The 16,270-nt window shown below is 35.7% G+C and overlaps 1 protein-coding gene across 1 annotated transcript in view; it reads left to right on the top strand.

Annotated features, from left to right (window-relative positions):
* Positions 1 to 16,270, top strand: part of LOC308244584 (disintegrin and metalloproteinase domain-containing protein 18-like) — a gene marked incomplete at its 5' end in the record, with an annotated part of 102,764 nt that overhangs the window by 26,319 nt on the left and 60,175 nt on the right. The window contains 5 exons of the mRNA XM_080660725.1: positions 1,343 to 1,520; positions 8,699 to 8,764; positions 14,185 to 14,256; positions 14,450 to 14,616; positions 15,592 to 15,673. Of these exons, the coding sequence (XP_080516851.1) occupies positions 1,343 to 1,520; positions 8,699 to 8,764; positions 14,185 to 14,256; positions 14,450 to 14,616; positions 15,592 to 15,673 (565 nt within the window). The remainder of the gene's footprint in view (positions 1 to 1,342; positions 1,521 to 8,698; positions 8,765 to 14,184; positions 14,257 to 14,449; positions 14,617 to 15,591; positions 15,674 to 16,270) is intronic.

Genomic DNA, 16,270 nt, shown 5'->3' with positions numbered 1-16,270 from the left:
CTTGAAAAGATATATGTCCTCCTATTTTTACTTCAGCATTAATAGAAGCAATCTAAGTGTCCATCAGTCAATCCTATATAATAAAACCCTAATATGCAAATTGACGTAACAGCAGAACGACCGCCACAATAACCAGTCGCTATGATGTGCACTGACTACCAGGGGGCAGACACTCAATGCAGGAGCTGCTCCCTAGCGGTAAGTGCACTCCCATAGGGGGAGCACTGCTCAGCCAGAAGCTGGGCTCATGGCTGGTGAGCGCAGCGGTGGTGGCAGGAGCCTTCCCTGACTCTGCTGCAGGCGAGCAGTAAGGAGCAAGGGTCCCAGACTGCTAAAGCCCCAGACTGCGAGAGGGATGTCTGACTGAAGCTTGCAGGTAGACATCCCCCGAGGGGTCCTGGACTGGAGAGGGCACAGGCCAGGATGAGCGCCCCCTCCCACCTAGTGCATGTATTTAGTGCACCGGGCCTCTAGTGAATGGATAAAGAAGATGTGTTTCTTTTCTTGTAGTTGATTTTCAGTTTCATATATTACATGTACAATGGAATATTACTTAATAAAAAAGAATGAAATCTTTCCATTTGTGACAACATAGATAGACCTAGAGGGTATTATGCTAAGTGAAATAAGTCTGACAGAGAAACACAAATATCATGGTTTTATTTGTATTTGGATTCTAAATCAAAATAATTAAATAAACAAAGCAAAATGAACAGACCCATAGTTATAGATAACAAGCTAATGGTTGCTAAATGAAGGGGAGGTGGAAGTAAAGGGTCAAGAAAAGTGATTTTCATCATTAATGACGAAAGATGAAGGTGGTAAGTTTATCAGAGGAAGATGAATCCAGAACAGATAATACACTGTAACTGCCTTTTAGTTTTAGTTTGCCTCATTTATAAAATTTACTCATGTCAACTCAGAAAATTTGCATTCTCTAAATGTGGTTTTCATTTATATCAATCTTTTTAAATATTCACTCTGTATTCCTGTTTTCCCTTATCCTAACATCTGTAAGAACAGAAACTTTCTTCTTAAAATATCCAACAAACATCTTGTTCCCCAGCTATTACTTGTCCTTAAGTAATATATTTTGAATGAATGTGATTTCTATACAGAAAATACAAAATACACTTCCATTTAGTTAGTTCTTTAACCTGTGAGAAAAAAACTAAGGCAAATGTGGTTAAGTTATTAATGGTAGACAAAAAAAAATATGGAGGGAAAAGTGGCTTTAAAACATGTTACCTACTCTAGTTCATAATTTCTTACATTTTATATTATAGTTTTGATGTGATCATTTTTAGGATTTTTTTTTTGCCATTGCTTTCTAAATATACAGGGGATTCCTTCAGTTTGAAAATATCAGCTATGGAATTGAACCATTGGAATCTTCAGCAAGATTTGAGCACATAATTTATCAAGTAAAAAATAACAATACAGATATACCAATGTTAGTAGAAAATTACAGCAATATTTGGCAGAAAAAACAGACCTATAAAGATTATTTAAGCTCACAGGTAACTATAATAATTCTGAAGTTATGACATGCCATGAAATTACTTCTGTAGATTTTTTTTAATTGTGAAAAAGAACTGCTTAGCAGTTGAGTAGAAATATTAAATTTGGTATCTTTTTTCTATATCTTTAAACAAAACACCCATATTCCACCTAAAATATTAAAAATTATACAATAATGTATTGCAAGCTTATTGTTTTATAATGTATTATGTATCATTTCTTATTCTTGTATTTAAATAAAAATGCATATTATTAAATATAATTTAGAAATAGGGGAAGAATAGAACCCCTGTTAGTTATTACTAACAGTTATCACTGTTCCCTGGCAAAAATACTTTTTAATATTTTTACATATTTTTGTTACATAACTTTACTACCAAAACTTATCTTTCTAAAACAAGTAATCATTTGTCTACATTAAACTCTCTTAATTTATCTATAGGATGGAATATAATTTTTGGTTGACAGGTGTTTTCATCACTTTGAATATTTCAACTTGCTATCTTATGGACTCCAAGTTTTATGATGAAAAGTCAGGTGTTATTAAACATATTAAGGATTCTTATATATATGATGAGTCCCTTCTCTGTTGCTTCATTTAAGACTCTCTCTCTCTCTCTCTCTCTTTTTTTTTTTTTTTTGCTTTATACCAGTTTTGTTATGATGTGTCTTTGAGTGGATCTCTTTGAGTTGATTCTAGCTGGAATTCATAGAGCTTCCTGGATGTTTAAATAAATATGTTTCACTAAATTTGAGAAATTTCTGGCCATGAATTCTTTCTACCTCTTTATCCATCTTCTTACTTTCTGGTACTCTTATTATGAGCATGTTGGTATATTTGATAGTGCTGTCAGGGTAATGTTGGCCTCACAAAATGAGTTACAAAATACTCTTTCTTCCTTAATTTTTTGGATGAGGTTGAAAATAATTGGTATTAAATCTTATTTTAATGTTTGGTAGAATTCACCAGTGAAGGCATCTGATCCTGAATTTTTGTTTTTTGGGAGGTTTTTGATTACTCTTTCAATTTTCTTACTGGAGATTGGTCTCTTTCGGTTTTCTAATGCTTCTTTATTCATTCTAGGAAGCTTGTTTCCCTTTAAAAATCTGTCAGTTTCTTGTAGTTTATCCACTCTGGTGTCCATTGTAGCATCTTCTCTTAATTTGGATTTCATTCATTTGAGTCTTCTCTCTTTTTTCTTAGTGAGTCTAACTAGAGGTCTGTCCATTTTGTTTATCTTTTTAAATTGCCAGCTCTTCATTTTATTATTTTTTTCTACTGTCTTTTTGTTCTCAATTTTATTTATTTTTATTTTGATCTTTATTATTTCCTTCCCTCTCCTGATTTTGGGCTTAATTTGTTATTCTTTTTCTAATTCTTTAATTTATAATGATAGATTTCTTATTTGAGATTTTTTTTGTGTTTATTTCTCGAGGTAGGCCTGTAATGCTATAAACTTTCCTCTTAGTACTGCTTTTGATGACTCCCCCAAGTTTTTATATCTTATACTTTTAGCTTCATTTGTCTCTATGTAACTTTTGATACCTTGTTTTTCTTTGATCCAAAAGTTGTTCAGTAATATGTTGTTAAATCTCCATATATTTGTGGTTTTCCCAGCTCTTTTCTTGTAGTTGATTTTCAGTTTCATATCATTATAGTCAGAAAATACTAGTACAATTTGAACTTTCTTAAATTTATTGAAACTAGCTGTGTACACCTACATATAGTCTATCCCTGACTATAGTGCCCTTGAGAAAAATGTGTATTCTGTCTTTTTGAGATGGAAAGTTATAGTAATATTAAGTTCATTTGCTCTAATGTATCATTTAAGGCCAATATTTCCTTACTGACTTTCTGTTTGGAAAATATATTCATTGTTGTCCATGGAGTATTCACATTTCATATTATAATTGTATTAGTGTCATATTTTTGTTTTAGGTCTGTTAGTAATTGATTTCTATATTTTGGCACTGCCAAAGTGGAGGGAGGGAGGGAGGGGGAGAAAGAGAGAGAGAGATATTATGTCTTCTTGAAGAATTGTCCCCTTTACCATTCTAAAATGTTCATCTTTGTCTCATGGTACCTTTTCTTTTTTGTTTTGAAATCTCCTTTGTCTGATATAAGTACTATTGTTTCTGCTTTCCTCTGGATGCCATTTGCATAGCGTATCATCTTCCACTTCTTCACTTTGAGCCTATGTTTGTTTTTGGAGCTGAGATAAGTCTCTTGAAGGCACATATAATTGGGTCTTAAATTGTTTTTTTTATCCATCCCGCTACTCTGTGCCTTTTGATTTGTGAGTTCAATCTATTTCTATTTAGCATAATTATTGACATGCTAGAGGCCCAGTGCATGAAATTCATGCATGGGGGGATCCCTCAGCCCAGCCTTCACCCTCTCACAATCCAGGACCTCTGGCTCCTAGCCTCTTGCCTGCCTGTCAGCTTGATTGCCCCTAACCACTCTACCTGCCTGCCTGATTGCCCCTAACTGCCTCTGCTTGCCAGCCTGATTGCTCCCTAACTGGTCCCTTGCCGTCCTGGTCATCCCATAAGTGGTCCCCTGCTGGCCTGGCTGCACCCTAACTGTCCCCCTGCTGCCCTGGCTGCACCCTAACTGCCCTCCCCTGCCAGCCTGATGGCCCCTAACTGCCTCTGCCTCAGCCCCCGCCACCGTGGCTTTGTCTGGAAGGAAGTCGGACATCCAGAAGATATCTGGTTTACCTGGTCTAATTAGCATATTACCCTTTTACTAGTATAGATGAAGACTTACTGCAGCCATTTTATCTTTTATTTTCTGGTTGCTCTGTATCTCCATTGTTTTTTCCCTCTTGTGTTTTTGTCTGTTACTTTATTTTTTTAATTTCTTTATTGATTAAGGTATTACATATTTGTCTTCATCCCCCCATTACCTTCCCAATCGCCCCCCGACTCATGCCCTCACACCCCTGTTGTCTATGTCCCCTGGTTAGGCTTATATGCATGCATACAAGAACTTTGGTTGATCTCTCCCCCTTAACCCCACCCTCCCCTACCTTCCCTCTGTGGTTTGACAGTCTGATCGATGCTTCCCTGTCTCTGGATCTGTTTTTGTTCATCAGTTTATGTTGTTTATTATTTCCCATAGATGAGTGAGATCATGTGATATTTATCTTTCTCCGACTGACTTATTTCACTTAGCATAATGCTCTCCAGTTTCATGCACGTTGTTGCAAATGATAGGAATTCCTTCTTTTTAGCACAGCATAGTATTTCATTGTGTAGATGTACCACAGTTTTTAAATCCACTCATCTGCTGATGGGCACTTGGGCTGCTTTCAAATCTTAGCTATAATGAATTGTGCTGCTATGAACATAGGGGTGCATATATCCTTTCTGATTGATGTTTCTAGCTTCTTGGGATTTTGTCTGTTACTTTAGTTGGGTGGTTTCCTATGACTTTTTTCTCTATTTCCTCTTTTGTTTATGTTTTATGTCTCAGCTCTGAATTTTGTTTTATGGTTACTATTAGTTTTTTGTAAAATGTCTCATAGTCCTTTTTCTTCTTATTGCCTCATATCCATTCACCTGTACTTGTGTCCTTCACTCCTCCTATTCCCCCCGACACACACACACACAAATTATCCCTTTTTATGTAGTGTGTTCATTGCCAAATTGCAATAGGTTACTTTTAATGCTTTTCCCCCTTTAACTTTATGTTATAATTAAGTGTTTAATGCTCTCTTTATGAAGTCGAGTTGTAAGTTTCTGTCTGTCATTTACTCAAAGTTTGTATACCATTTTTTCTTTATGATTCTGCTAGAAGAACTTCTTTTAACATTTCTGGTAATACAGGTCCTCTGGTGGTGAATTCTCTAAACTTTTGTGGTCTGGGAAAGCACTTATTTCTCCTTTGTATGTAAAGGGTGGCTTTGCTGGATATATTATTTTTAGCTGGTTGGTTCTCTCCTTCAGTATTCTGAATATTTTTGTCCACTCTCTCCTGCCTTGTGATGTTTTCACTAAAAAAATCTGATGATAGCCTAATGGGATTTCCTTGGCAGGGTACAGTGTTTTACACCCTGGATGCCTTAAGAATTCTTTCTTTGTCATTCACTTTTGACAGTTTTCATATAATGAGTCTTGGAGAAGATTTTTTTTTTTTTTGCATTGAAATAATTAGGTGTTCTTTTGGCTTTTGTATTTGAACACTTTCCATAGGTTTGGGAAGTTCTTATCAATTATTTCTTTGAATACATTCTATGTTCCCTTCTCCCTCCCTTCTTCTTTGGCTATACCCATTATCCTTACTTTGTTGTTTCTAATGGAGTCAGATAGTTTTTGTAGAACTCTTTTATTTTTTTCTTTTTGTTGTTTCTCTTCTTCCTCCTGAGCCATTTCTGTTTCAATCATCAAGAGCACTAATTACGCATTTCATGTGATCTGCTTTATTTCTCATGCTTTAATTATTCATCATTGAGTTCTTTAGCTCAAGAATTTCTGTTTCTTTTTTTTATAATACTTTCAATCGCTTTGGTAAAGTACTTATTTTGGTCATTAATTTTGTCTCTGAGATCACTGAACTGCCTTTATGAGTGTTTTGATATCTTGTTGAGGTTTGTTTGTTTGTTTGTTTAATAACTGCATTCTTGAATTCTGTCATTTGAATCACAATCTTCCCTGTCTTTGAGTTTGGTTTCCGGAGACTTTATTTTCTTTCTTTGTTAACTTTCTGCATTGGTTATTCATGATACTTGATGGATTATTTCTGTTCCTATACATTTGAGATAATGAAGTCTTTTTTAGTTACTTTTTGCTTTTAACAATTCAGCAGGCTTCTAAACAGAGGTCCTTCATTTGTTTTTCAGTAGATGATGCTATAGTGCAAGTTTTTGTTTTCTCTTAATAGCACTGGAATCTTGGTGACATGGTGTGGCCTCAGTCATGAAAAATACCCTGTATTTCCCTGGGTCTTGGATATCCACTCTGTGTCTGGGTTGCTGCTGTCTTGGAGCGCCATCTTAGGGTGGGATATAGAGGGTAGTGAGGCTCTGGGCCCGGGAGCTCCCTGCACTGCCTCCTATTACCAATGTGTGTCTCTGCTTCTTCAATAGGTCCCACCTCTACTGGGTTCTGCTGCAATGGGTGGGCTAGAGGATGTAGGTATGTGGATTTGAAGTTTTGCCTTTAAATCAGTAATGGCTACCATAAGACCACAGCTTTCTCTCTTTGTCAGCAATGACCATCATAAATCCTCTACATCTCTACTACTGCCATCAGGTTTCACCACAATGGACTTATAGGCAGGGTTGTTACTTCCCCCAACCTGCCTCCCTTACTGTTCCAATGTGCCCACTTTCAGATGGACTGATGTGTGGATCTCTCAGATGTCCCTGCATTGAACAGGGGATCCTTCGTTTACTTATAATTATCCAAATTGTTGATGTTGATTCTGCCATGATGTTGCTGTCCATGTGGATATGTTATTTTTAATGAAAAGATTTAAAAAGTTTTGGCTTTGTATACTCATATATATAGTTTTGGAAATAACTTTGAGTAGAAAGATTTGAACTAATAAAATTTAACTAAATATCTATTTTAATATTTTTAATTATTTTAGTGCCTCCTTTCCTGCTGCACATTATTTCAGTTTAAATAACAAATCTTTTTTTAAAATATATTTTATTGATTTTTTTACAGAGAGGAAGGGAGAGGGATAGAGAGTTAGAAACATCAATGAGAGAGAAACATTGATCAGCTGCCTCCTGCACGTCCCCTACTGGGGATGTGCCCACAACCAAGGTACATGCCCTTGACCGGAATCGAACCCGGGACCCTTCAGTACGCAGGCCGACGCTCTATCCACTGAACCAAACTGGTCAGAGCTAAATAACAAATCTTATGATCACTATTATTATAAGGTTTGTAAGGGTTGATAAAAATTAAGAGAACTTTTTTTCCTACAACACTGCATATATACATGTAGTCATACAGACTGACAGAGAATGACAACAACCCACACATTTGGGCAAAAGTAAGCTTATAGTTGTTAGTATGCAAAACACAGTTTATTCTTGTATTATTATTTATTAAATATTGTATTATTTTCCGTATGAACAACTGTAAATTACTTTTGCCCACCTTGTGTATGGAATGCAGGCATATTTTCATTTCCTATGGAAGTGTAAGCAAACATTTAAACATAGGCTCTACCCATTGAGTCCAGTTTGCTTGTTTATTTGTTTTAACCTAGGCTATTTTGTAACAGACACAATATTTGTACCTTTCTTACTATTATATTTAGTGAATGATATGCTTGGGTCAAGAATGAAATTTTGTTTTTTTTGAAATTTATATATGTGAAATAGCATTTTAATATGTTTAAGATATATTAGTAGCTCACATAAAAATTACCATTAAAGTGCCAAATGATGATGTAATAAGCTGGTGATCTGTAGCTGACTGCTGGCACAGTCGAGAATTATATGATCACATCAGAAGGAACTTGAAGCCTATGCCCTGGAACTACAGAACTATTTCTGCTATTGTGCCTTCTGTTCTTTCCAGTGCACCCATGCGGTTGATAGTACAAGTCACACTATTTACCTCAATTCCTGTGTAGACTGTGAGTTCTCAACATTTTCCCATACTTTTTTGCTGAATAAATGAAATATTTTTACTGTGACACAGTTGGTGTTCCCATAGTCTTTAGGAAGACAATTCATGAAAAATTTTCAAGAGTTCTTTTAATAATGTAGATTTGCATGAGTTGAAGACAATAGAATGTGTATATTTCTACTCATTTTCTTTCTCATTTAGTATGAATACAGAGTACTTAGACTCCTTCACCACTCTCACAGGCTCACTGGCATTATTTAAATTTAGAATATATTTTCAAGTGAATTTTTTTGTTTGTAACTAATTTTTGTATTTAAGTCCAAGTGACTGTAATAAGAATAATTTGTAAATTTTCTCTGAATTATTAGTTTTTTAAAGTACTTGTTTTTGTTTTCTTAAAATCAAAGTGAGCATTCCCTTGCCATCTATTACAATATATGCAAATAAAAAAATTGAATCTCAAAAAAAAAGTCCTTATGAAGATATTTTATGCATTCTGTTTGCCTTCTTTACATACTACTTCTTGTATTTAACAAATTTAATGTATGTTATCATTTGCTCAATCCATTTTTTTCCCCAGGAAAAAAAACTTTCAAAACTATTACCCCAATATCTAGAAATGCATATTATAGTGGAAAAAGCTTTGGTAAGTCAAACCATCTGCTCCTCCCCTCCCTCTTTTCTTTTCTCCATCCCTCAATCCTGTCTCTTTTTTTTTCTCTCACTCGCTCGCTCTCTCTCACTCTTTCTTCCTTTAAACTTAATGAAATTTTTCTTAGTTTCAAAGCACAAAATTAAAAATTTGGAATTGTTTAATTATTTCCAAATAAAGATACTTTGTTTTAGGTATTAATTATTACTAAAAACTAAAACTGGCCTAGAATGTGTTACAATGTCTATTCCGTGTTTCATCCCCAGCTCAGCCCAGTATCTCTGACCCCATTTTCTAACAGTCTTGCCTTGCTGTAGCCTCTTCGGTCTTATGTTTTCTTTGAACATACCAGGTATTGACGATCTTACAAATTTACTTAATACTTTTTCAACTTTATCATGAATAGTTGTAATATGTAATTGTATATATTGAAAGTGTACATGATGATTTGATATACACATATATTGTGGAATAATTACCAAGATCAATATAATAAATCCATCTATCACCTCACATAGTTAGCTTTCTTTTTTTTTCCCTTCCTTCCTTCCTTCCTTCCTTCCTTCCTTCCTTCCTTCCTTCCTTCCTTCCTTCCTTCCTTCCCTTCCTCCCTTCCTTCCTTCTTTTTTTGTGTGTGTCTATGTATGAGAACACTTAAGACCTACTCTCAGCCCAGCCAGTGTGGCCCAGTGGTTGAGCATTGACCCATCAACCAAGAGGTCACCAGTTCAATTCCAGGTCAGGGCACATGCCTTGGTTGTGGGCTTGATCCCCAGTAAGGGCGTGCAGGAGGCATCCGATTGATGTTTCTCTCTCATCGATGTTTCTGTCTCTCTAAAATCAATAAAAATATATTTTAAAAAAAGATCTACTCTCAGTTCCTTACAAGTATATAATACCATATAATTAACTCTAGTCACCATTCTATACATTAGATCCTCACAACTTATTCTTCTTATAATTGAATTTTTTTATTTTTTGATTTACAAATACACATTTTTGTTTGTAGTTACATAAGTTTTGATATGTCTATTTCCATCAATATTTATGTGTTTGTTTTTTTCATTTAAAATTTTCTAATAGAGGCATTTTTTGTTTTTTACTGTATCTGTTGGGATGACATCAGTTCACAAAACCATACGGGTTTCAGGTGTACAACTTAACAAAACAACATCTGAACACTGCATTGTGCACCCATTGCTCCGAGTCGCTTTCCATCACAATTCCACACCCCCGCTCCGACCTTACCCCATCTTCCCACCTACTATACCCCTTTCCCTCTAGCTAACATCACACTGTGGTCTGTGTCCATGGGTTATGCATATATGTTCTCTGGCTAATCCCTTCAAATTCTTTCATCCAGCTTCCCAACCCCACTCCCCTCTGATAGCTGACACTCTGTTCCATGTAGTCATAACTCTATTTTGTTTGTCAGTTTATTTTATTAGTTTCCACATATAAGTGAGATCATATGGTATTTGTCTTTCCCTGTCTTATTTCATTTAGCATAATAATCTCCAGGTCTATCCATGCTGGTGCAAAAGTAAGATTTTCTTTTCTTTCTTTTTCTCTTCTTTTCTTTTATGGCTGAGTATTATTCCATTGTGTAAATGTACCACAGCTTTTTCATCCACTCATCTCTGGATGGGCACTTGGGCTGTTTCCAGATCTTGGGTATCCTATATAATAAAGAGATATTATGCTAATTAGATCAAACAGCAGAACGACCATCCTGTTGACCTTCCGAACAAAATCGGGGCTGGGAGGGCTGAGGCAGCCGCGGCTGCGAGGGCCGAGCCCCTTGCACAAATTTTGTGCGTCGGGCCTCTAGTTGTAAATAATACTGTAATGAACATAGGGGTGAATTATTTTTTTTCAAACTAGTATTTAATTTTTTGAGGGTTTTTTTTTTGGGGGGGAGGGGGTTTATATATGCCCAGAAGTGGGATCCCTGGATCATAAGGCAAACATTTTTTGAGAAAACTATACTGTATTCTTTAAAATAATTTTGAAATTTGTGTGAGAAGTGTGTGTGTGTGTGTGTGTGTGTGTGTGTGTGTGTTGGACGCTTGGGTAATTTAGAATTGTATTGGTTAGATTTAAGGTATTTGAGGATTTTCAAATTATATTTTGGTTGTTCATATTTTATTTCATTCCATATGGGTAAAAGAGCATGATCTGAATGATGTAAATTCTTTGAAATGCTTTGTTACTTCTTTCTGACTCAGTATATGGCTAATTTTGTTAATGTTTCATATGAATTTGCAAAAGATTTATTATATTCTGTCCTAGTTGGATGCAGTACTCTATACATGTTAATGAATGAAATATTTTACTATGTTGTTCTGTTTTTGGCCTCTGATTCCATTAGTTAGGGAAAGGGTTGTGTCAATATTTTGAATTATTATTGTGGGGGGTTTATATTCTTCTTTTAAATTGTGCCAACTTTGTTTTCCATATTTTGATGATATGTATTAGTTTATACTAATTCAGCATTGCTATGTCTTCTTCCTTATATAGTCAGAATGTTGTCCTTTTAAAATAAACATTTGGAATTAGTGATGTATTATAAAATACTAGAGGCCTGGTGCACGAAATTCGTGCATGGGGGAGGGGGTGTCCCTCAGCCCAGCCTGCACCCTCTCCAATCTGGGACCCCTCGAGGGATGTCCGACTGCCCAATCCAGGACTGCTGGCTCCCAACTGCTCACCTGCCTGCCTTCCTGATTGCCCCTAACTGCTTCTGCCTGCCAGCCTGATCATCCCCTAACCACTCCCCTGCTAGCCTGATTGATGCCTAACTGCCCTACCCTGCAGGCCTGGTCACCCCTAAACTGCCCTCCCTTGCAGGCCTGGTCACCCCTAACTGCCCTCCCCTGCAGGCCTGGTCACCCCTAACTGCCCTCCCCTGCAGGCCTGGTGCCCCCCAACTGCTCTCCCCTGCAGGCCTGGGTCCCTCCCAACTGCCTTTCCCTGCAGGCCTGGTCGCCCCCAACTTCCCTCCTCTGCCAGCTTGGTCACCCCTAACTGCCCTACCTTGTTGGCCTGATCACCCACAACTGCCCTCCCTTGAAGGCCTGGTTCCTCCCAACTGCCCTCCCCTGCTGGCCATCTTGTGGTGGCCATCTTGTGTCCACATGGGGGCAGGATCTTTGACCACATGGGGGCAGCCATCTTGTGTGTTGGAGTGATGGTCAATCTGCATATTACTCTTTTATTAGATAGGATAGAGGCCTGGTGCACGGGTGGGGGCCAGCTGGTTTGCCCTGAAGAGTGTCCCGGATCAGGGTGGGGGTTCCCTTGGGGTGTGGGGCAGCCTGGGCGAGGTGCCTGTGGTGGTTTGCAGGCTGGCCACGCCCCCTGGCGACCCAAGCGGAGGCCCTGGTATCTGGGGTTTATTTATCTTCTATAATTGAAACTTTGTAGCCCGGAGAGGAGCCAAGCCTTCTGCTTGCTCTGTGGTGGCAGCCATTTTGGGGGGGATTTATGTATCTTCTATAATTGAAACTTTGTAGCCTTAAGCGAGGCCTGGGCTGGCCAGGGTGTGTGGAAAGCTTGGCTTCCTCCATCACCCGGGGCAACCCTAGCCTCCTGCTCTTTCCAGCTCTGTGGCTGCCGCCATTTCTGTTTGGGTTTATGTATCTTCTGTCATTGAAACTTTGTAGCCTTGAGTGGAGGCCTAGGCCAGCAAGGGCAGGCAGAAAGCTTGGCTTCCTCCATTGCTGGGGAAACCCAAGCCTCCCTCCTGCTCTCTGTGGCCATAGCCATCTTGGTTGGGTTTATTTGCATATTCACTCCTGATTGGCTGGTGGGCGTGTCTTGTGGGTGTAGTGGAGTGATAGTTAATTTGCATATTACTCTTTTATTATATAGGATGATGACCTTTAGTATAAAAAAATTTCTACTACCATTTGATGATCTTGAGTATTCACAAACAGTCATAAATAAGGATTTTTCTTATTTGTGTGTTTTATATTTCACATGTACAGGGGTGGGAAAAGTAGGTTTACAGTTGTTCATATGGAAAAATACATGTGGGTTATGATAATAATAATACAATAATAAACTCTGTGTTTCCCATACTCACAACTATAAACCTACTTTTGCCAACCCCCTTTATAGTACTTTCCTAGTGCAAAATTTTGATAATACAAGGAAAATATTTTGTCTAAAATACACTCAATTTTTAATTCATCAAACAGAAATGTGTAATTAATTTTACATTATTTCTTTTATCAACATTTGTAAACAGTACATCAGTTTTAATAACCATGATAATTGTGAATGAGTAAAATATACAGATTTTTCAGATTTGGTAGAATTCCATATTTTGTATTTGTCTAATTGGCAACTTGTATGGAGGTGTTGAGCTTTTTCCAAATATGACTTCAAAGACCAGATGTATTCATTGAGCTTCAAAAAAGGAGTATATGTCTTCTCAAGAATTTAGCATTTATGGAGAACAACTTTCCACTTTTCCTTTACATTATTTCATTTTATTACTTATCAAACTTTTTTTAATCTTTCAATCCACATAATTCTTGCTTTCCATCATTATAATTTGTCTTTTTCCTGTAGATACATTTGAGCATTTCAATTATTTTTTTTAAAATATATTTTATTGATTTTTTACAGAGAGGAAGGAAGAAGGATAGATAGTCAGAAACATCGATGAGAGAGAAACATCGATCAGCTGCCTCTTGCACACCTCCTACTGGGGATGTGCCCGCAACCAAGTTACATGCCCTTGACCGGAATCGAACCCGGGACCTTTCAGTCCACAGGCTGACACTCTATCCACTGAGCCAAACCGGTTTTGGCTCAATTATTTTTTAATGTTTCTTTATTTGCTCCTTTTTATTTAGTAAGCATACAACCAGAAATATGATGCCATCTGTGTCAATAGAAAGTTACTAGTTCAAGAAGTCCCTTTATAATAACTAAGAATCTGTAAAGTCACTTTAGTATGTCTTGAGGATTTCAAGACTGTCTTTTAAATATATAACATGGAGGATGGTGGGAACAGATGAAAGAAGGTGAAGAGATTAGCCAGAGAATGTATAGGCATAGTCCATGGACACAGACAACAGTGTGGTGATGGCCAGAGGCAGGGGTTCAGAGGCTGGGTGGAGTTAGATAAAGTGGGAGGGAACGGGACACAAGTGCAAATAATAAATAAATAAATAAATAAATAAATAAATAAATAAATAAATACATAATAAGTGAGAATGTCTTTTGAATGCCCAAGTACAGTTTTTAGTTGTTTTATTTTATTGTAAATGTTATCTTCTTTATATTAGTATGCTTTAAATTGTTTGAAAAGTTCTGTTTTTTCTTTCTGATATTATCAAGATACAATCATCTAAAATGTTGCTATCACATTTTAAAGAAACTGCAAAAAATTTGTTTTACAGTATGATTATATGGGGTCTGAAATGATGGCTGTAACACAGAAAATTATACAAATTATTGGCCTTGTGAACACTGTAAGTTTTAACTTTCTTACATTTATAATTTTATGAAAAAATTAAGAAAAATAATTTTCACTCTATTGTAACAAATTAAAGTCTCAAAGGCCTTTAATATCACAAATAGCCCACTAAACTTTTCCTTTATTTTTATTAATTCTGATGTAATAATTTGTTACTTAAGTAAATATAACACACATTTTATTTCTAGATGTTTACTCAATTAAATTTGACTGTGATACTGTCCTCCTTGGAATTGTGGTCAGATAAAAACCAAATTTCTACCAACGGGGATGTTGATGAGTTATCAAAAAGATTTTTGGCATGGAAAAGGAATTATCTTATCCTACGGCCACATGACATAACATTCTTACTTATGTAAGCATAATGTTCTACATTAATAAAATATATACATAAATAATTCTATTAATTTGATAACTGAATGCATTTATTATTTTTTTCAACATCCCGTAGGTCCCTTTGAAAACATTAAATAAAACACAGCTGTTAAAATGGAGGTGATAGTGTAATTAGAAAATGATTATTTTTTTTAAATGAATCAATTACATACCAGGGTATTTTGGGGTACTTTTTATGTGAAAAGTTTTTTCTTTCATATTTTTATGATATCAACTATACCACAGAATATAGACATGTAAGCCTTAGCTTATTAATGATGCAAAGAGTGACACTATTCTGTTAATATTACCTAAAATATGTTAACACACTTGGTGTGTACTGTTTGACAAAGAGGAACTTGTTTTTTTTTTTTTGGTAATATATAATTTTTAAAAAATGCTTATCTTTAGGAGAGGCAAGATGTTTTTCTTCCACAAATTAAAAGTCCTTTTTGTTTTAACTTTTAGTGATCAAAACAATGAATACAAAATAAGGGAAACTGAGGAGAATTTGAGATAATAAAATTATCTCAAGTCTAGGAGTTAGGTTAAGAAAGATAATTTGTATTAAACTGTAGCCCTACCTGGTTTGGATTGGTGGATAGAGCGTTGGCCTGCGGACTGAAGAGTCCCAGGTTTGATTCTGGCCAAGAGCACATGCCTGGGTTGTGGGCTCAATTCCCAGCAGGAGGCAGTCAATCATTGATTCTCTCTCATCATTGATGTTCCTATCTCTCTCATCCTCTCCCTTCCTCTCTGAAATCAATAAAATTGTATTAAAAACATGAAGTAAATTGGAATTTGTATAGATTTGAGCATTTTGTATAATACGTATTATCCACATCAAAAAGTTATATTTGAAAAATTATTTTAAGTTTTATGGAAGATTTATTTTAATGAATAAATTTTTCTGAATAACTATTTCAATAAAAAAATCTATGTTATAATGATGTAGTTACAGGATACATCCTAAATATATGGGAGCAACGTTTTCTGGCATGATATGCAATAAAAGCTATGATGCTGATATTGCTGTGGTATGTAATATTTGTTCTTTATATTATATTTTATAAGTTTTATTATATATAGTTAAGTAGTGTACAATAATTTGATTTTTTCTCTATGTGTATATTATTACTTTGTTGGCACATTATTTTAATCCCAGAAAGCTTTTTTAAGTATAGATTTCAAACATGAGATAATATTATTAGCAAGCATTAATATATCCATTCACCAGGTAGGCATAAGGGATACTAACATTTGCATTAGATTTTCTAAGGACAAATCATTTGATCAAATTGGAAGCCTCTTGTATGCCTCCTTCAAATTCAAGAAATAGCAAAAATTATGAATTTATGTTTGCCATTTATATATATATATATATTTCATACTATTTTTACAAGTATGTCTACCCATTAACTACATATTTTTCTGAATTGTTCTTATTTTATGTAGCATTTCAGAACTATTTCAACAGCTTTTTAAAGGACAGATATAACTTTGAAGGACAGATACATATAAAGTTGAAACATATAACTTTACTACAATTACTTTTACTTAAAATGTTTATTTTTATCAAGTAATGCACATGTACTTGTTATAAATACAAATTGTTTTACAGACGGAATAAAATT

Source organism: Plecotus auritus (genome assembly GCF_963455305.1).
Source record: "Plecotus auritus genome assembly, chromosome: 3".
NCBI lineage: Eukaryota > Metazoa > Chordata > Mammalia > Chiroptera > Vespertilionidae > Plecotus > Plecotus auritus.
The sequence above is the reverse complement of the archived record's forward strand: the minus strand, read 5'-3'. Positions and strand labels throughout refer to the sequence as shown.